Source organism: Ursus arctos, unplaced genomic scaffold (assembly GCF_023065955.2).
Source record: "Ursus arctos isolate Adak ecotype North America unplaced genomic scaffold, UrsArc2.0 scaffold_12, whole genome shotgun sequence".
NCBI lineage: Eukaryota > Metazoa > Chordata > Mammalia > Carnivora > Ursidae > Ursus > Ursus arctos.
Window position 1 is genome coordinate 25,658,444 of NW_026622786.1, and position 21,089 is coordinate 25,679,532.

The window sequence follows — 21,089 nt, forward strand, 5'->3', positions numbered from 1 at the left end:
CATTTGTGAAGTGACAAGACAGAGGGGTATGGGTTAGGGGGAGCTAGTGGTAAAGAAGTAACTAGGAAGATAAGGATGAGTTTAACAAGGTTTATCTCTACAGATTTCTTGGCCTTAAACTCCCCCTCGCTAGTGATAAGAATGTCTTCCCTCTTTCTGCTATGGGGAGAGTATTTTTCACAGGGGAATTTTAAGACCTGTGTCAGAGATGAAGGGTCAGGGTGTGAGCTCAGAGTGACTTTCCTGCTTCTGAAGCTTTTTAAAATTCCTTCAGTTTAAGATCTTTAATATGCCAAGATGCCATATTTGGGGGTAGCATATCCTGAATCCCACCCAATGCATAGACTTTGCTGTGTAAATTTCTTTTCTACAATAAAGCCTAAAAAGTGGTCCTGATAATTAAAATAGAGTCCTATTGAGAGTAACACATTCTGAAGTCCAGAATTTGGAGTTTCGTTGTTTGCTTGGTTATTTGTTTTTGTCTTTTGATTCTAATTTTTAAAATCTTTCCCTATGAAGCCATAGTGATCACCTTTTAAATGTAACATGATTATCCCTATGAAACTAAAAATAAAATAAAATAAAAATCGAAAAAACTTTAGAGAATACAGGCAGGAAGTTTTTCAAATGTCCTTCAGTTTACTTGTTTGCATTTCCTCAAAAGAGACTGGTGTAAAGCAGTTTGGAGTTTACAATAGCTTTGAAAGCATTTATTGTTCCAAGGCTAATTTTAACCTGTGATAAAGATTGCTTTTTTTATTCAGTTGAATGTGATATCCAGTAATTGTTTGTCAAGGCTAAGTGCTGTAGGACATAATACATTCTTTAAATGGTGTTTTGTAATTATAATACAAGCATCTTTATGGCCTAATATATGAAAGAATGCTATTGGGTAAGGGTGTTAGAATTATGAGAAAGCAGACTTTAAACTTTATTATTTCAATTATTAAATCTCATGGCTGCTTAACTTACATTTAAGGGAGTTTGACTTTGTGTATTTGCTCAAATGAATGATTTTTTTGTTCACTGAATGGTTTTGCAGATCTTGGCAGATATACACTTTTCTTCCCCCTCCCTCCTACTGCATTTTCCCATTTTTGCTCCATAGGATATTGCTGGGGAGGATTACCTAAGACAGCCAAGGACAGTCAGGTGTGTGTGTTACCTGAAGTGATTTTCATGAGTTTGAGATTACTCTTTAGCCATAAATTTGTGTCATGGGCCAAAAAAGTTTTCAGGTAGTAACACTTCCGATCTGAAATGTTTTGTTTCTATGTTTTACAGATAAATGACTTTTTGTTATCCTAAGAGTATCAGCTAAAAGTTATGTAAGGGATCATGTCATACAGTCTCATCCTTTTGTTAGAGGAATGACCAGAAGCAGTACTCTCCCTAAGACATCATTCAGGGCCATATTTAAACACTGGCGTCAATGCTGAGGCAGCACAGACCAATCTTAGAGTCTTAGCTAGCTGCCTCTAGAATAATCTTCAGGTCTGCATCCCATCATTTTTTATTTTCAGTATGAAACATAGCGTGTATACAAACGAATGTATATAATTTAGATATACATTTGAAGAAATAATTAAATGAATACCTTTTTTCACATTTCACATGGAAAGAGAAACCTTAGATACTCCTGTACCTTCAATCTTATGTACCCCCTACTCAAATACAGCCCTTTCTTTTCCCTCTAGAGTCATGATGACGTGGTTTTGGAATATAAGTGAGGTTCGGTGGGGGGAGGTCCGGAGCCCAGGACCAAAAAAGAATTCTTGAGATGTCTTTGGTGCAAAATGGTGGTTTTATTGAGGCACAGGGACAGGACCTGTGGGAAGAAAGAGCTCTGCCTTGGGTTTTTGAACGGTGGCTGTTATATACTGTGGGGTTGGGGGAGGTAAGGAAAAAGGGAGGTTTTCAAAACAACTTTCAAATGCTAAAGAGGACTGACCTACAAGATACCGGGGGCCTTGCCATTGTCAAGTTAAGGTTATTTTCCCCTCTAGCAAAGTATTAACATTTAAGATAGTTGGGAGGTTCCTGGAAGGCTGTCACACATGTCCCACCCAGGAGTGGGGGGGGGGGGTTACAGCTTGTCAGCTTATGCTTTGTTTTCTGCCAGCCTTCTGCTCCCTCATCAATGACTTAGAATTTGTCATCATCGTTTTCTTGCTTTTGTATATGTTTTACCACATATGTATCTCTATGCTGTTTAGTTTTGCCTGTTTTTATATTTCATTTAATATAATCATGCAGTTTCACATTTTTATGCAACTTGATTTATTCTTGTTATTGTACAATATTTTGTTTTTCATGACCATCCTAGTTGAAGTAACATCAGCTCATTCATTTTCTCTGCTGTATACTACTTTTTCATTTTTCCTTTTGTTCAAAAATGTAATTATTTTATCCTCATTCTTGAGTTATGATTTTGAAGTTATGCAGTTCTCAGTTAACATTCCTTCCTTTTTTTCATTTTTTAAATTAATTATTATTTTTTTTAAACGTTCTTTCCTTAGAGAAAATATTTTACTGTCTTCTGACTTCCATCGTCACTGTCAGGAAATTCACTGTCAACCTGCTTTTCCTTTGTAGGTAATCTCTTCTTTCTCTGGCTACTTCTTAAGTTTTCTGTTTGTTTTTGGTATTTTATTTGTTACAAGGTGTCAATTTTAAAAAAATTTCCTTGAGTTTGTGGTTTTCCCTGAATTTGAAGATTGGTTCCTCTCATTAATTCTACTGAATCCCTAATAATATCTGATGAGGTTGTGGGATACAGGTGAGGTTCAGTGGGGTGGAGTCCGGAGCCAACAACCAAGAAAGAATTCTTGAGGCGTCTTTGGTGCAAAATAGTGGTTTATGAAAGCACGGGCACAGGACCCGTGCTCAGAAAGAGCTGCTGCCCCGGGTGGTGACGGGTGGCTGATTATATACCATGGGGTTGGGGGAGGTAAGGAAAAAGGGAGGTTGAGAAAGCACTTCCATGTGTTAAAGAAGACTTGCAGGATATTGGAGGCCTTGCCATTGTCAGGTTAAGGTTGTTTACCCCTCTAGTAAGGCATTAACATGAAGATAGTTGGGAACTTCCTGGATTTTTAGAAGTATCTCTCTAGGGTCTGCAGGTTATAAAGACATTTAATTGTATTTACGTTCCCTTCTGGAAGCTAGGTTATTGATAGAAATGCTTTTTGTAAACTGAGGGAGACTCAAGTCTTACAGGATTGTGGTCTTTATAGGTTAATTATTTCTCTGTCCTTTAGGGCAGCCAGGCATGCCCAAGGAATGTCACATACATCCCATGGTGAGGGGGGGTTTGCGGGATGTCAGCCCCTGCCCCATCCTCAGCTTGCCCTCTGCTCCCCCATCAATATCTATTGAACTATTGCCTCTCTCAAGACTCCCCATTATCTTGTTGGGAGCCCCAGTTAGATTTCTCCTTTCATTCTCACTCTATTTTCCATGCCTCTCAACCTCCAAATCACGTTTTGCATCCCATTTAATCTTCCCACAGATATCAAGCAGACTAATTCACTTCAGCTAGGTCCCATCTCTTGTTTACCCCAAACTATTAAGGTTCTGTTTTCCCAATTTGTACTATATGTATTTTTTAACTTCTAGAAAATCCTTTTCCTTATATTTTAAATTTTCATGTTGTTTTGAGTTTCTTATTCTTTGATTATACATTCAAGTCCCTCTTTTATTTCTCAAACATATTAAACATTGATATTCTATATCTTATAATGTCAGCATCTGTATTCTTTTGTGGATCTGATTTTGTAGCTTTTTGTTCCTACTGGCTCTCACTTGTGATATTTTTTTCTCATTTGTTTAGCAGAATTCTTCTGTTATGAGTTCACTTTCCATGGAAATTTATTTATGAGGATTTCTGGATACCTGGGGTAAAAATCCCTCCAGAGACAGTTTGAGATTGTTTCTCCTAGTTATCTGTGGACACCATAACCAGGAGCCACATTTAAATCAAACTTTCATCTTGAAGTTTTGCAGCCCACACAAGTTTGAAATCGTAAGGGAGACATCTTTTCTTTTTCATCCATAATTAAGGCTAAAATAGACGTTTACCCCACCATTGCCTTCTGGTTGTTTTCTAGTTCACAAATTAAGAGCATCGCTTTTTGTTTGTCCTACATTACGGTTAGGCCCTCACTTTTTCTGCTCTCTCAGGTGTCTATAAGTCATTAGAAATCAGGCTCTAGGCCACCAGGGACCAGCAGAAACATTTGAGAACAGCCACCACCCTGCAGGCTAGGGTGAATCTCTGCTTTGTTGTCATTTTTGATCCTGAAGAAATTTCTTTATTTTGACACCAGTTCAGTTGTTCATCTTTTGTTTTTTTCATATCCCTGTCCAGTCTGTTTAAATGTACTATACTGTGAGAGTTTTTTTTTTCCTCAATATCTTGTTAACCATACTGCAGCAATGGAAAACTCCTGTCTGATTCTTTTAGATGCTTCCTTCCTTAAATAATAGCCATTTCATTTACAGTGGCGTCTAGAATAAAACTAGAAAATTTACACCAGTTTTATAAAAAGTAAAGTTTTAAAAAAGTATATTTATCATTTTCAATGAAAATTCTGCCTTAATACTTGAAGATGATTAATAATTATTAAAACTGACTCATGCTTACACCTTCACAGCTGCTGTTGTGGGCCTTAAAAGATTTCTTCAAAGCATATCACATGATCATCTTATAAGCAGGCCAGCAGAAATTTCTAAGTTAATTACAGTTTGGCAGAGTGTATCCAAAACCTCTTATCTGAACAGTGAACCCAATAATTTAATCAGTCTGTCTGTTGATTAATCACGTTCTAATCCATCTGATATCAGCTCTGAAAAAGCTCTTCATCTGTTCCTTGTAAAACTTATCTCTGTGAATGCACAGCTGCTGTGAGCTATTGGTATTAATAACTTGAATAGGAGACAGAACACAATGGATTCTCAAAGCCTGCAGAAAAAAGTTTGAACTCCTTAAAACAGTCATTCAGGACTCTCTAATCGGACCCAACTCCACAATCTTCCCATCCTCATTTCCTGTTGCTTCTCAGCTTCAGCCCACGTACTGGTTAAGGCCAGGTGCCTGAACTCTTCTGTTTTGCCTATTCCTGAAGTTGATGAGCTGATGAATGAATAAATATGTATTTATCAAATACCACCTGTCAGATATGTATTATAATATTTCACTTACAATCCTACAACCTCTCTGTCATAGAGTGAAGCATATAGTGAAGACAGATGAGAGAGTTAAAGAACAAAACAAATTACTTTTTGGTGTCCTGTTTACAAAGTTATAAGCTCTTTGAAAAAGGGCAAGAGGAAAGACAAAAGGCTACACAAGTCCATGATTGAATATTTTACTAGTATGACATGAATCAAATTCAAAAAATTAATCTCCATATTTGAGCAGTGTGAAATACCAGGTCCTCTAGATGTTTGGCACTAAGAGGCGGGGACACCTGATCCAAAGTGAGCACTAGAGAGTATGTGAGTAAAGCCCTTCCTTGACATATAGGAGACGTTCAGTATATTCACTTTCTATTCATTGTTTCCCTCTTTAAGCCTAGTCAGGTTGTAAATGGATTTCCTCCTATTCATTCTAGAACACAACGTGCTGTTTGTTTTTCCTTTTACTTCTACTCTCTTACCCTTCCTACACAGGGTATCCATTGTGTCGATTCAGTCCAGTGCGAGACTGAGACTGAGTGTACGCCAGGCTGTCTGTGTGGACAGTCTTCAGCACACCAACACCCTGGAATCACAGAATTCCCAACGTAACCTGAAAACAGGAGAGGATTTTTAAAGAGATCTTACAGTTTTGATCTTGCAAGGTTTGGGGCCGCAGGAATAGGAAGCGGGTTGTCATGGTTTATTCAAGACTGTGTAGAAAGATTCATTTCATTACGGATAGTAATTTTGTCCATTTTACATCCACTTTCCTAGTTAATTTTACTTTGTCAGTGTCCATATGTTATTTTCTTCTAAGTTTTCTAAGGTGAATTTTGCAAAGACTAGTCCTGGTGTAGTAGATTCTTTAAGACTCCTTTAAAACTATTAGCTTAGCTCTCAATTACTCCATCTTTGTTTATGTGAGCATATAGATGAATCCTAATTCATTCTCCTCTGCTAGATATAGTTAACTAGAGAAGGGGTAGCAAACCCAAGTTCAGCCCATTAGAGTCTCTGCAACCAGGGTAAAATTGGGCCTGAGAGATTACAAGATTTTGGTGTGACTATACCTATATCTTATAACCTGGAACCTGTCAGGGGCCTATGCTTCTATCATATGAACTTGAACTGTAACAGAGGAAGCCCTCTATAGAAAGAAGGAAGAATGAAGAGCTATGCAAATAGAAGCAGACAAAGAGGCAGAGAAACATTTTGAAATGCATTTCCTTCCTGTTATGGGAAGTATTCCTTTTTCTTAAAGTAAATACCACATTCCACTTTTGAAAAAAAAAATTTAACTTGTTTAAATTGACTTGTTTTTCTTGCAACTAAAACTAGTGCTGAAATTAGATGCAGGTATCACCTGCATCAAATGTGAAGCAGTCACTAATATTATTCATATCACATAAATGCACCTGAATTCTAGTCTCATCTCTAATGCTCACTAGAGCTGGACGGCAGTGGACAACTGCCTTTACTTTCTCTAAGCCCCAGTTTTAGTATTAGCAGCATGATGACAGAATTATGAAGATCAAATAAAATGATGTATGTGAAAGATCTGTGCTATAAAAATCTAAATTATTATTTTTTCTACAATTTCAATGCCACTATTTCTCTGATAATTTATCTTGTATTTCTAGATAACACTGTTACTCTTGTTTACTGTGTTTTCCATGTGGGTAGACAGATTTCCAGTTCTTGATGACAAAGGGGTAAATTTTGTCACAATTTCAGGTTTTTGAGTGCTATCTTTATATAAGACCCTAGGATGGAAAAATTGATGTATTAAGAACAAATTCTCATCCTACCCATTCTGCCGCCCCAAAACAACCAAGCAGAGATTATTCTGACCATTATAACATTTATTTTGGGGCATAATCAAATATTAATATACTTAGTTCATGAAGAAAATAAAATGTTAGAGAGTTCTTTCATAATCGTGGAGTTGTACTGGAAACTGGGCCACTGTTGAATTTTATTTTACTTTTTGCTATTCCCAGGGTAGCCGTATGCCAAATTTATAATGATAGAACCATATTATGTAACAGGATATTTGTTGTTAGATTTATTTGCAAAATGATTCTCCTCTACTCTGGAATAATGTATAGATAAATCCCAGTTATTCAGAAAGTGATATATTTTAGAAGGCAGTTTGTCATGCAATACATTTAATTTTTGAAATTCTAGCTTATAAAACTAATTAATTAAAAGATTTGTTTGACAAAAACAATCAGTTTACAGCAGAATTTTGGAAATTAAAAAAAGGAACAACTTAACCCTAAGATTTAAATGACCGGTTTTCAGGTAAACCGATAAAACTTTCTCTGTAGCTCATAACAATATGCACTATGATACCACAAATTTCATTAAACAGATTTCTCATTTTACCAATGTGTTTCTGCAATTTGGGAGTAAAACTTCTTTAAAATAACATATCACTAATACTTTTAGAATCATCCTTGCTCCACCATCCCCGGTGATCCCCCAGCATCCACTCTCCTGAATTATTTTTAGTTATTCTCTTACTTATATTTGGTCACATAAATATGTTTCACTAAACAGCATGTTGTGTTGTTTTGTTTGTTTTAGGTATCATATTCTATATATTTTTCCACAGCTTGCTCTTTTCACTCAAGTTTTAAGTTAATCTGCTGTGGCACAGTAGCTGTGGCTCATTCTGAAAATTGTATTTTTCATTTTCATTCAACTTTTTTGGACCCCAGTTCTTTTCCTAGCCTCTTACCAAGACATCTCTGCAAAGTTTTTTTTTCTGTTCACTGAGGCCTTTGTGACTATCTTGATCCAGTGGTAACCATGGAAACACGATAGGGTTTTTTTTAGGATAAGAGAGGTCAAGTAACTGAACTTAAACAAGCAAATATAATCAGCCTGTTTACCGTTTAAATCTCTTTACTAATGCTGAAAAATCACTAGCATCACTTCAAATGTTAAGAGGTCACTAACGCTCGATTTTATAATGGTAGTTACAATATCACATAAAGCAGAGATATCACCTAACATTTCCTTACCTATAAACATCAATTAAAAAAATCTGTATATTGTTAATGCACTGAAGATTAGAACTGTGGTAATTCATCTTCTTTGTTATAGAGAATGAACTCATTTGTTCTAAATATTCTGAATATGTTTATTTTGTTATATTAAGTCCCTTAAGCAATGCTAATATAATTTAGCTATTAAATATTAAAGCAAAATATTATCTTATAAAATCATGCTCAAATTCTAGTATTCCCAGGTCAAAAGCTTTAGTAAGTTATTGCCCAATTATTGAAGCTCTAACTCTATAATCATATAACCCAGGATAATTGGTTGTATCCATTTTCATTCATCTTCCACTTAATTTAACAATTCTAAGAAGTCTTAAGACAGTGGAGAAGGTTTTTTTGACAAAGTAGCAAATATGAATGAATTTGGGAAAGAAAACCTGGAATAAGATTTCTATTACTGTTTCATCACTGGGTGACAATCTTGGAATCTGGGCACTTTTATTGAATTTGGAATATGCTGAATTTTTAAATTGCTAGGATGGCAACAATTGACTCACTGATAGTTGACAAGCTCTACACAGTAGGCATATGTAGTTTGGGCAGTTGTTCAGGATCTTTTTTTCTTTGCTTGAGTTAAGGAGAGAGAAAACTGACCTGTTCAGAGAAATACTGCCTGTCGTAAGTCAACGTGAAGGAATAAGCAACCCCTATTATAAAGTAGATAAAAATCCCCTTTGATTTGCCTTGCACTTCCTGTTTGATCTTTGTTAAGGAGCTCATTGAAAATTCTCCCATGGTATATTTACAGTTTAATACCAGATTATAGAAGAGAAAAATAAGACAACTCTAACATTAAAATTAAACTGAAGTCACAGTACACAAAGGAAAAATCTGTAATGGCAAAATTTTAGGTTTTAAGTTACCACTAAAGTGGGGCATTTTAAGAAAGAAGCATTTGTTTGACTGTCCTCCAATTAAATCTTGTCCATTTATTGACCCTTTGGCCATTGAGTTGTTGACCTAATTGCTATGAGGAGGGTTACTGTGCAAAAGCATATGGCTTAGATTTACTGGACCATTGAGATTTTCTTTACTCAGTATGGGTACAATTTTTCCATTCTGTGTTTTTTTTCTTTTATGAAATTAAAAAAATCCTAAACATACTGTGAAGATGTGGGCCCAGCCTAGTAGGGTGTGGACACAAGAAGCAAGTATAGTTGGTTAAAATCCTGATAGGCTCATTGGCTGAGAAATCCCGTAGGTAGCCATGGACCAGGTTAGGAATTCACATCCAGCTGACCCAGAAAAGCCCTAGAGTCAGACCGTATTTGAATGAGGCCATTGTATTTGTATCCTAGAGATGAGATAAACCCAGCAAGTTAGGACCAACAATTGGGGAGATCTCTTAGAAGCTACAGGATGATGAAGTTCAAGCATGCTTCCTGTTATCGAAGCTCTGCAGTAGGCTGAGATGTCTGAGAAGGAGAGAGGTGGAGTAATGGATAATCTGTGTCAAGCACACTACTTTCAGGATCTAGCTATGGTTGGTGGTAGGGAGCTGTATATAGAGAAGGGGTCCCTGAGCTATCAGGGGAAGCAAGGAAAGTCCCCAGTTCTGGAGTAACAGACTAGTAGAAAGGATCTAAGCAAAGAACTGTACCTGAAATTTGAATATAAGCCCAAACCCACATGTCTGTTCAGAAACAGAATAAGGCCAGCAATAAATCCCATATAGTTCCCACACCTCAGGACAAGACCCATTCTAGTGCCTAGGGTTTTGCTCTAGGCTTCTTTAAAAACCATTTGAGCACCTGCTAAAGGCCAGGCTAGAAGCTGGGCATGTAATAGCAAACAAGGGAGTGTCTCCTTTTCCATACCTTACACTCTAGTGGAAGGTTCAGACCAGAATATAGATAGTCACAATATAGATAGTTAATATAGATAGTTAAGAATGCCAATTGGGGAAGGTATATATTGCTATGGTGCCGTAAGTCAGAGCAGCTTATTGAGACTTGATGATGTTGGAGAGATCGAAAGCGTTCTCAAAGGGACTGAAGTCTAAGCTAAGACCTGAAAAATGGGCAGGAACATTCAGTAAGCAGGACGTGCCACTAAATTATAAAATAGTCATTTAAAATAGGTGCCCCTTCATTTGTGGAACTATTCAGTGCCAGGGCACATGAGTGGATGAACTGAAAGAGGACTCCGTTCACTTCCTTGGCCAAGTGTTTCTATGCAGAGCACAACCTGTGGCCTAGAATGGATTTATCTAGGTGAAAGGCTTTTAGGGTAAGGGGTAGAGCAGAGGAAATGAGGACCTAAAGTCTTAAAGAGTATGGCTCTTGAAAATTGGAGTATGGAGGAAAACCATGTTTACTTCTTCCTAGAATTGTCTCCTCAGACCACGGCAGCATGAGAGTACCTACGTGGGTGAGCTGCACAGAAGCCACCTGCAGGGATGCAGACATGATCTAAGCATTTGCCAAGACAGAAGTTTGACCCACTGGGCTTGAGCTTCCTGCGGTGACTCTACTTGTCATTTTACCCATTATAAGATTGTGGAACACTGTTTCACAATAGCAAATCAAAGTAAGGCTGGTGGTGTTGCCTACAATTACAATAGAAGTGGAATGGCTTAATTAGTAAAACATTAACTGGCAGGATTCCTATAAGTAAAAATGTACATATTTAAGGAGGCTTATTGTTAACATTTATACCATTTATTTTATAATATACTAATTCGAATGTAAAAGTGAATGTAAATTACCAGAAATTAACATGCAATGTGAAGAAAAGTCCTTTCATCCTCTGCAACTGTAGCATTTGGCAGATTCAGGAATAAATAATCTTTTGTGGCAAGGGTATGCCTTATCAAACATATGCAGATCAGCACTAATTAATGCTAATTAAGGTTTCCTGTCTATCTAGTTGGAAAAACGTCCAAATGTTATGAAATCCAGTTAGTATGCCTATTACGCTAATTGTTTTATATGGGGTGGTTCTTAATTAAAATATGTAAATTGACCTTAATTGCTATATACTAATGGGGGTTCATGTTATCTCACTAAAAGTGACAAGATGGTGAGGAGGGGTACTTAAATGACTAATTCTGATAAATCCTTAACTAAATGACCTTTACTCGAAATTAATTTTAATTGGAAGTTGGCTAAAGAAACATTTTTCTTCTTTGTTTCTTTTTAGTTTTTAGTAATGTAAGAATGTTACTCTTCTTTGTTAATACAGCTTTAGAAGCAGTTGTGCATTGTTAATTACACTTAACAAGCAAGTTAATTTGACTGTTTACTGTTTATAGTTATCAGGAAGTTATTGATATCCTCATTTCAGTCTTGGGAGAAGTGAGTGCTCATTGAATGTGAATTTATAGTTAGAATCCTATATAGGTAAGTTGACTGACCCAGTTAGTTTGTTAGAGTATGTGTTGAAGTTTGATGAGCCAGTAGTATTAATATGTACTCCTTGGGTGATTTACATTGGAATTGGTTTTTAAGAAAAATATTTTTTTCTTTACAAAACATTGGCTTTTATTGGAGTTAAAAACTCATTGATGGTATTGGGATTAAATAGACTGAAATGATATTCTTATATTTTACTTATCAGGTTTTTATTTCTTATTTAATTGCAAACAAATTAAAATATGTATGCCCAAAACCAGTGTAAATTAATTTACATATTTTAACTTTTTTTTTTTTACTATGCTAACCTTGCAATTACAGGAAGTAATTTAAATAAAACTAACAAATATTTTACTCTTTCATTTGGAAGTAGTTTATGTTCATGTGTAATTTAAAATATATTTTTAAAATCCTTCTGTAAAAATGTGAGAAAGGACTTGGTAAAATATTGTCATATGGAAATGAGCATAGAATAAAGATTGTAGTTTTTCTTTGTCAAAAGGAGACCCAATATTTTTATTCTTTTATCAGGACATCGTGACAAATGTTTCGCCTAGAATCATCCGGGGGACTACCTCTGGCCCCATGTATGGCCCTGGACAAAGCTCCTTCCTGAATATTGAGCTCATCAGTGAAAAAACGGCTGCATATTGGTGTCAAAGTGTCACTGAACTAAAAGCTGACTTTCCAGACAATGTAAGTGTGATTTAACGTCTAAAACAAAAGAATTGGCATAAGTTGGTGAATGTTTATTTAAACATCCAATTCATAGGCTTATAAATATTAATGCGTATAATATATTTTATTAAAGAATCTGCCAGTTGCCTTGCTGATGCATAGAAAGATAAAAAAGAAAGAAAAGCTCAAGAACTCATAAAAATCTGCACAATGTGAGGCTTTGTTATAAATGGGTGCCATGCAGATGGAAGAAGTATCTACATAAGCAGGAGGAAGAGAAATGAAATACTCATTTTATTGAGTTGATTTTCACTGGATGTGGCTAGTATTTATGAAGGTGATGACCTTAGGAAGAAATTGCAGACTGTAAATCATTTTAAATATAAACCTGAGGCAGAAGCAGAATATCTTCATATATAGTGTATTTATATTTTTTCAGTGGGAAATAATTTACCAAAAAATTTTAATACCTTTATACTAAATGAGTCACTGTTTTTTATAAAACCCTTCCTTTAAAAGTACCGTGCACAAAGATTACATATATTTCATTTCTTTACGGATTTTAATATGTTGCCAGTAGTTTTTAAACCTGTAGATGGTATTTTCTCTTCAATAGATGGTTAGAGTTGTCCTTGATGTTATTCATTCATTTTTTTCTCCCCTTCCCTCACCTCAGTGCACATATGTGTGCGCACATGCACACACACACACACACATACACGCACACATTCCCCCTCTTCACCTCATTTTCTCTCTCAGAGCTGGTGATGAATGGAGGTTGAGGTTTGAGCCATGTGTGTCTTTATTTGTAGAAAAAGATTCAAAGACAAGTTGGAATGGTTTAAGTATTCTAATGATAAATATTTTAAAATCTAATGAAATTTGTGGGTATTTTCCCACAAACTGATAAATTAGAAAATCTTACAAAGGGACTTTTGCTATCATACTATTGTCTAACCCATCAAGTTTTGTTTTTATTTTTTATGTTTTAGAAAGTCCTAATTGTTTCAAAGTTTTCTTACATTGAAGCAAAATTTAGACATATAGAATATAATTAATCTTCTTCAAGTCAAACCTTCGGATATGAAGGGAATTATCAAGACCCATATGAAACCTATAGCTTCTGTTCATTAGGAATTTTTCACTTTCTGAAAATGATGTTGCAAATCATCTGTATGTTCACATTATACAATCAACTCTTACAGCAATTATGTTGAGAGACTTGTTTCTTAAAGGACCCAAATCTTGTGGGAAGCTTTTCTCAGAATGACAAGGAGAAAAAGTGGGTCAACCATAAGAAGAATTATTTATATATATATTTAAGATTTTATTTATTTACTTGTCAGAGAGAGAGAGAGAAAGAGAGAGAGAGCACAAGTAGGGGGAGCGCCAGGCAGAGGGAGAAGCAGGCTCCCCACTGAGCAGGGAGCCCAATGCGGGGCCCAATCCCAGGACCCTGGGATCATGACCTGAGCCAAAGGCAGATGCTAAACCAACTGAGCCACCCAGGCATCCCTATTAATATATTTTTAAACATGGTCTACAGGTTTAAGTATTATACTGGGTACTGAACATGCAATAGCATAATAATAATAGCAATAAACTTAAGCTCTTATAATATTAAACTGTGCTTGGTACTGTTATAAATGCCATATATATTTTAGCACTCATTCTTTAACCAGTCTTATAAGATAAGTGCTGTTACTTTCCCCATTTCACAGAAGGGAAACTGAGAGGAAACACAGAAGTTAAGCAGCATGCCCTGGGTTACACAGCTATTATAGTGGGCCCCCTCATCCACAGTTAACAGTTTCCGTGGTTTTAGTTACTGGCAGTCAACCACAATCCGAAAGCAGATGATCCTTCTTCTGATATATTGTTGGAAAGTCAGTAGTTGCTTAAAGCTATGTCACAGTGCTTATGTTATTCACCTCACTTCATCTCATCACATAGGCATTTTATCATCTCACATCATCACAAGAAGAGTTAAGACAGTACAATATGGTATTTTGAGAGAGAGAGGGAAAGATCACATTCACACAATTTTACTACAGTATCTTGTTATAATTGTTCTATTTTATTATTAGGTACTGTTGTTAATCTTTTATTGTGCCTAACTGATAAACTAAACCATTATCATAGGTATGTCTGTATAGGAAAAAGCGTGGTGTTTAGTGGGTTCAGTGCTGCCCATGGTTTCAGGTATCCACTGGAGGTCTTGGACCATATCCTCCATGGATTAGGAGGGATTATTATATACAGTGAAGCCAGAATTTATACTTGAAATCTGCTTTTGGCATCTGTGCTCCTGTCTAACGATAGTGTTCTCTAATGCACATACTGCAGTATCATTTCAGGCCTTTAAAATTTCAATACTACTTTTTAATGCAACATAAGAATAGTATTGAAATATCATTTTCCCAAATATTGCTTCTGTAGTATTTAGATATGCCAATGTATCTGGAAAAAATCATTTTTCCTGGAAGAGAACTCCCACCAATGGCTGGTCTTAAGTTCTATCTACCCTCTTCTGGGCAGGAGTGAGATGTTAAATAATGGCCTCCTAGAAATGACAGTAAGTAGATAAGAAAGCTGAGATGAAACCTTCGCTTTGTGATTCCACAGTCAAGTAGAAAGAAGAGGCACATTTAAATGTTCTTTTCAATTTCCCTGGAAACAATTTTCTTCTCCTATAATACTTTTTCTTCTGAGAAAACAATGTATGCATTTCTTGTTTCTAATTCTTTCACCATTTAGATTATACTCATTATTCTTTTTCTATATTCTTAGAACTAATTTCTAACATTTTTATTCCCCGTATCAAAGATAACATTTTAAATACAATTAAAGTGGCATTCCCATTTGAACCCATAGAAATAATGTGTTGCACCTAGATATTGCCATGCTGAGAGTAGAATATCCCCCACTGTTTTGGAATTACTCTGATGCCAAACCCAATGAGCTGAATGAAAGAAGGTGACCCTTCATTTTCCAAGTTTAATTATCACTCTCACTGGAGTTTTCCCACATCATTCTCGAGTGCGTGGCTGCCACCTTTAATGACAGGGATCAGATAATTCAACCCGCTGTGGCAGCTTCTAAGCAAGGGCTAACTTTTCTGAAAAAGAAATTATCCTGGGGGTTGTGGGGAAGGGATGTAGGTCAGCTGATATCAGCAGCTAGTATCTCTCTTTCCAGAGAGAGTAGGCAGTTGACCATGAACTGGAGGAGACAGCTGGAAGAACATCTTGAATATAAAGGCATCGAGACCCCTGAAATATATTGTTAGGGCTTGTTTCTTAACTATCACACAGTTACACAAAAGCCTACACTTATACTAGACTTCTGCCCAGCTTTCAAGGTTTCCTTTTATTTATCTGTGAATTAAATTTGGCACACTGATCATTGTAGTGACAATTATTACTAACTAAGATTTTTTTGTTGTTGTTGTTCCTAAGCTGAGATTTTGCAATGCTTATTATGAAATGTACTGTATAATTAGGGCTTACAGAAATCAATTTTAAGTGAATCCTTTCATTCTCACTGCAAAAGCCTTAGAAACCGTATATTTTAGGCTTTGAAAAAAATTTTTTACCAAAAAAATACATGCTGCATTTTGTCTGAATGCACTGAATTAGCAAACAAAGACTGACATTTTCTATCATTTGTGGCAGTTAAAGTAAGAGTTAGGCAAAAGATAGGGATTCAGCAGTGAATTAGCTGGTGAAGATAGAAAAGGGAGTGATGGCTTTGTTAGAGAAATTAATAAAGGAAGAACAATTGATATGTAAATATGCTTCTGTTACAATACACCTCATTCTACTGAAACCCTTTCTCCGTTCATTACTGAGAAATCAGCATTGCACACATTAAGTTCAAAATGATTCCAAAGAAGTTGTTCTTCGTCAGCATTCCTGAAAATGCTTTCCTGACCAATAGCCTCTAAATACAGCGTTCTGAACCCTATGTGTGTGCCATGGACTCCTTATACACCCTTGTGAAGCCTAAAAGCCTTTCTTCAGAATGTGTTTAAATGTGTAAAACCCAATTCAATAGTTTGCAAAGGATTCCCATTGTATTAAAATAGAATGCTCAACTCATTTTAAAGAATATGGTATAGTAATGCATGTTCCTCTTTAGTAAGTCACTAAAAACACAACCTAGTGGCAGATCTAGTAACTACTGCAATTTTGACATATAACGGTGACTATCAGTCACACCATGAAATATTTGTGACAACTGTGTGGTGATTTCCTGTGACTTCTGTTGGTGCAAAGTTACAGGTATTAATAGTGCTAACTGTGGTTTATTGTATTCATGAGAAAATGCTAAATTTCAGCAGAGGTTAGTGAAAATAAAGGCCTAAGCTTTTTCCCGTTGAAGTTCATGCATTCTGTCAATAATTCTGTGGACTTCAGATTGAGAACCTATGTCCAGTGGTTCTCAGTTCTGGGTGCATATTATCACTTGGGGAGCTTCAGAAAAGGGATTTATGGTTAGACCCTGTACTAGTTCAGTCATTTCAAAAATTCTGGCATGGATGCAATGAGTATACATCCGTGTGTGTGTATGTGTATGTGTGTGTGTGTATGTGGTGTCTGTATTTTTTTATAAAGTTCATTAGTTAATTCTACTGCATATAAAACCAGCATCATTCATAACCCTTGACATACATCATTAAATATTTGTAAAAGTCCTGTATCAGAACTCGAGAGCCATTTATAGGTGCTAGGAACTGTACTATGGACTTCATTTGTCTGTGAAGCCAAATCTGTCCTCAGTTTATAGATGAGGAAACTGACATTTTGAAGTATTGCATTGCACAGGGCACTGTGTCACACAGCTAGTAAGTGAAATCACTGGAACTGAACATCTTCCCCTTACACCTTGTAGAGGTAGTTCACTTGGCTCTAAAGATCCCGAGGAACTAAGAGTAATATGTTATTTCAGTCCTCCTTTACCCACCCACTCAGATGGGTCAATTATATTGAGCTCTCTTAACCACAGACTCACAAATAGAAAACAAAATCTTTTTATTGGACAAAGAAAGAAGTCTGTCATCAGCCAACCATTATTTTGTCGTTAGTCCCAGCACAGGACATTTTGTAGCTCAATACTTAGTGCTTTGCAGGGATGTAGCTGACTTTAGAAAACAATATCAGTGACTCAATGCGGACCTTGGTTTGAACTGTTACCTGGTTCCGTCTTACGTTCTGTACTGGAAAGTAGGGAGTCAAGAGATTCAGTTAGATCTATGTATCCTCTAAGCAAGAAGGATGCTCATTGCTTATTCAATGGATGTTCATCACCCCGTAACTCCTGCAGTCTGCTTCTAGGCACCATGAAGGCTGACTCAGCAGAAGCAGACTTTCTTTTCTTTGGATTATTGATAATTAAATCTCACTCATTAGAAATAAGGGGATTTTGTCCCCCCCATCTATTTAGAAAGATAAAATTTAGTAACAGATAAAACTATTATATATATATATATATATATATATATATGCCAACAATGACCAGTATAGGGTTGTATTTTTGCTTTCATTTTTTATTAAACCATTGCTTTCTTATCACAGAGCTTGTAAAACAAACATCAACTTGGCCCTTTCCTCCTCATATCCTGAAGAGGATATTCACCAACAGAAATGTATGCATCCCTGCACTGGAGGGATTCCTCCTTTGCTCCCTCTGGAATTTTTGAAGCTTGTCAAGTCTCTGTTTCTGTCCATTTCTACACATTTCCATGTTGATTTATTTTAAAGAAATTAGGAAACTGCTAGGGCAGGTATTGAAGGGAAGGCTAGTATATGCCCAGGAAACTCCTTCCTTCTTTCCATCATGAATTCCAGAGGACATAGATAGTTCCCAACCTCCCTTCTTTGCTAAAATCCAGGACAGTTATCTGATGACATTACTTTATTTATTTTTTAAAAGATTTCATTTATTTGAGACAGAGAGAGAAAGTGAGAGAGCACAAGTAAGGGAGTGGCAGAGGGAGAGGGAGAAGCTCAGCAGGGCTTGATCCCAGGACCTTGGGATCACTACCCAAGCTGAAGGCAGACATTTAACCGTCTGAGCCACCCAGGTGCCCCAACTTTATTGATTTTTTAAAAGACCTATCTAGTCTACAAAAAATAAAATAAAATTGAATCGTAATAGAAATGGAAATTTAAAAAGTTAGGGTGGAAGGAGGTAAAATCGTCCATATCCAATTATCCTAACCAATGTCTGTTTTCATTTTCCTAGAGTTGATAGAGTCTAAGAGCTAAAGGCATGAGGTTTTAAGTCAGAATGGATTTGAATCTCAGCATGTCCTCTGACATGCTATTTATTGGCACTCTCAACCTCAGCTTCCTCATCTATGTTATGATGATAACTATTTTCAGAGTTTGTACAAATTAAATGAGATATTACATGTAACATGTTTGGCACATTACAGTTATCCAGCACTATAAATTATATTACATAAGATACCTTTATGCATTTAGCTTTTATTCCTACTTAATAATTAGTTTCCATAAAATATTCTGAGAGAGGGATTTGGTAAGTCAAAGGTAACAACATGTTTATAGCTCTTGAAGTATATTGCCAGTTGATTTTCAAAGCGTTTTTGAACAATTTATATAAAAGTCACTATTTTAGAAATAATTACCAACTAAAAAATTAAAAACTAACTCACTAAATATGGTTTTAGTGATTCTTCTAAACTTGAGTTTATTATACATCATATAGAATGTACAGTTTGATTCTTTGTTCGGTGTTATATTCATTATACTTCCGTGCTTTAATATCATTCATTCTTTTGACTTAGTTTTCAATTAAAACAAGACTTAAATAATGAGTTATTTTCTTAGTATCAGCATAGAAACAGAAAATTTAAAATATGTTCAATTCCACAAAGCAAGAGTAGCCAGAATGAATCAGAATACATAATGTAGCTCATAGTTCTGTGATTAGTTTCTGGCTCCATGTAGCCAAGTTTTTTTGTTTTGTTTTGTTTTTTGAGAGGGGATATTCCTACTTCCTTAAAAGAAAACATTAGCTGCAGTTTAGATAGAGTCATGGGGACTGGATTTACCACCCCAACTAAAACAACAACATTAAAAAAAAAACTTATAAAATATATGAAACAACAGTTTTTAAGACTTGGAACATCAATCAATAAAGATAGTAGTCATTGAGAGATGGAAAACAAAGGAAATGAGCTCTATCATTGCTCAAGAAGGCTTCCAGGCCAAATTGCACAGAGCAGAACCCGAGGATCTCTCTGAGTGGAGGAAACAGAACCAAAAGTCCAGAGAGACCAAGATGGCTAGAATTCACAAGATAGAGCACCAGAAAGCAGAGAGCTACATTACAGAGAGTACTCCAGAGACCTGCAATAGGTCCCTCTTGAGTGTTCAGCAGAGTAAAGATCAGCTCATGTATGTGAGTGAATTACAAGGGACTACAGAAACAACTTTCTGACTGGATTAGAGGGTCTAGTACTAAGTTCTTAAATGGATCTGGCAGTAATGACTCTTCCTGCTAGCCAGACTAGAAAACCCTATGATTCATAATTAGCCATAGGCTAATTTAGTCATGCCCAACAAACCTTAAAAGCAAGATCTGAAACTATATCTCTAAGTAACTTAACTGCAACTCAGAACAAAATTCAAGAATATAGTAATACAAAAATATCTAGGACCAAACAAGATAAAGTTCACAGTGTCTGCCATTCAATTAAAAATTACCTATCAGAGAGGGAAACAAATGATGAGAGACTCTTAACTATGGGAAACAAACTGAGGGTTGCTGGAGGGGAGGTAGGTGAGGAGATGGGGTAACTGGGTGATGGGCATTAAGGAAGGCACATGATGTGATGAGCACTAGGTGTTATATGCAACTGATGAGTTGTTGAACACTACATCTGAAACTAATGTGCTGGCTAATTGAGTTTAAATTTAAAATACCTATCATGTAAGAAAGTAGGAAAATATAACTCAAAATAAGAGGAAAATCAATCAATTAAAACTGTGCCAGAACTAATGGGATGTTAAAATTAACAGGCAAATGCACTAAAGTGTCATTACAACTGTATTCCATATGTTCAAAAACTAAGTTAAGAGATGGAACATAGATAAAAACAAACAGACAAACAAAACCCCACTAAACCAGACTTCCAGAATGAAAACTACAATGGATAAGATGAAAAATGCACTGGTAGTTATTAACAGCATAGTAGGCATTGCAGAAAAAATGATTAGTCAACTTGAAGATATAGCAATAAAAACTATCTAAAGTAGAATGCATGTGTGGGTGGAGGGATGTTGGGGAGTGGGGAGTAAACATATTGTTAGTGAGCTAGGGACAACTTCAAATGGCCTAATATGTACTGGAATTTTCAAAGTTTGAAGAAAAAAATGGCCCCAATTTCCCCAGTTTTACATAAAACTACAAGCCTCCCCACCTACTTCCCCACAAAAAAACAAGAAATTTGAGTTCCAGGATAAGAAACATGAAGAAAATTACACCAAGGAGTACATCATAATCAAATTAATCAAACCAGTGATAAAGAGAACATTTTAAAAGTAAAGACAAAGAGCATGTCCACACAGAAGAAGAAATACAAAGGTTATTTTTTTTTAAAGATTTTATTTATTTATGTGACAGAGAGACAGCCAGCGAGAGAGGGAACACAGCAGGGGATGGGAGAGGAAGAAGCAGGCTCCCAGCGGAGGAGCCTGATGTGGGGCTCGATCCCACAAGCGCTGGGATCACGCCCTGAGCCGAAGGCAGAGGCTTAAAGACTGCGCTACCCAGGTGCCCC

The 21,089-nt window shown here is 36.1% G+C and overlaps 1 protein-coding gene across 3 annotated transcripts in view; it reads left to right on the forward strand.

Moving 5' to 3' along the window:
• The window catches only part of DPYD (dihydropyrimidine dehydrogenase), a 788,803-nt gene that overhangs the window by 461,719 nt on the left and 305,995 nt on the right, over nucleotides 1-21,089 (forward strand). For all 3 annotated transcript variants that reach the window (XM_026497557.4, XM_057310448.1, XM_048220250.2), the window contains exon 14: nucleotides 12,134-12,298. In XM_026497557.4, coding sequence (XP_026353342.2) covers nucleotides 12,134-12,298 — 165 coding nt within the window. The remainder of the gene's footprint in view (nucleotides 1-12,133; nucleotides 12,299-21,089) is intronic.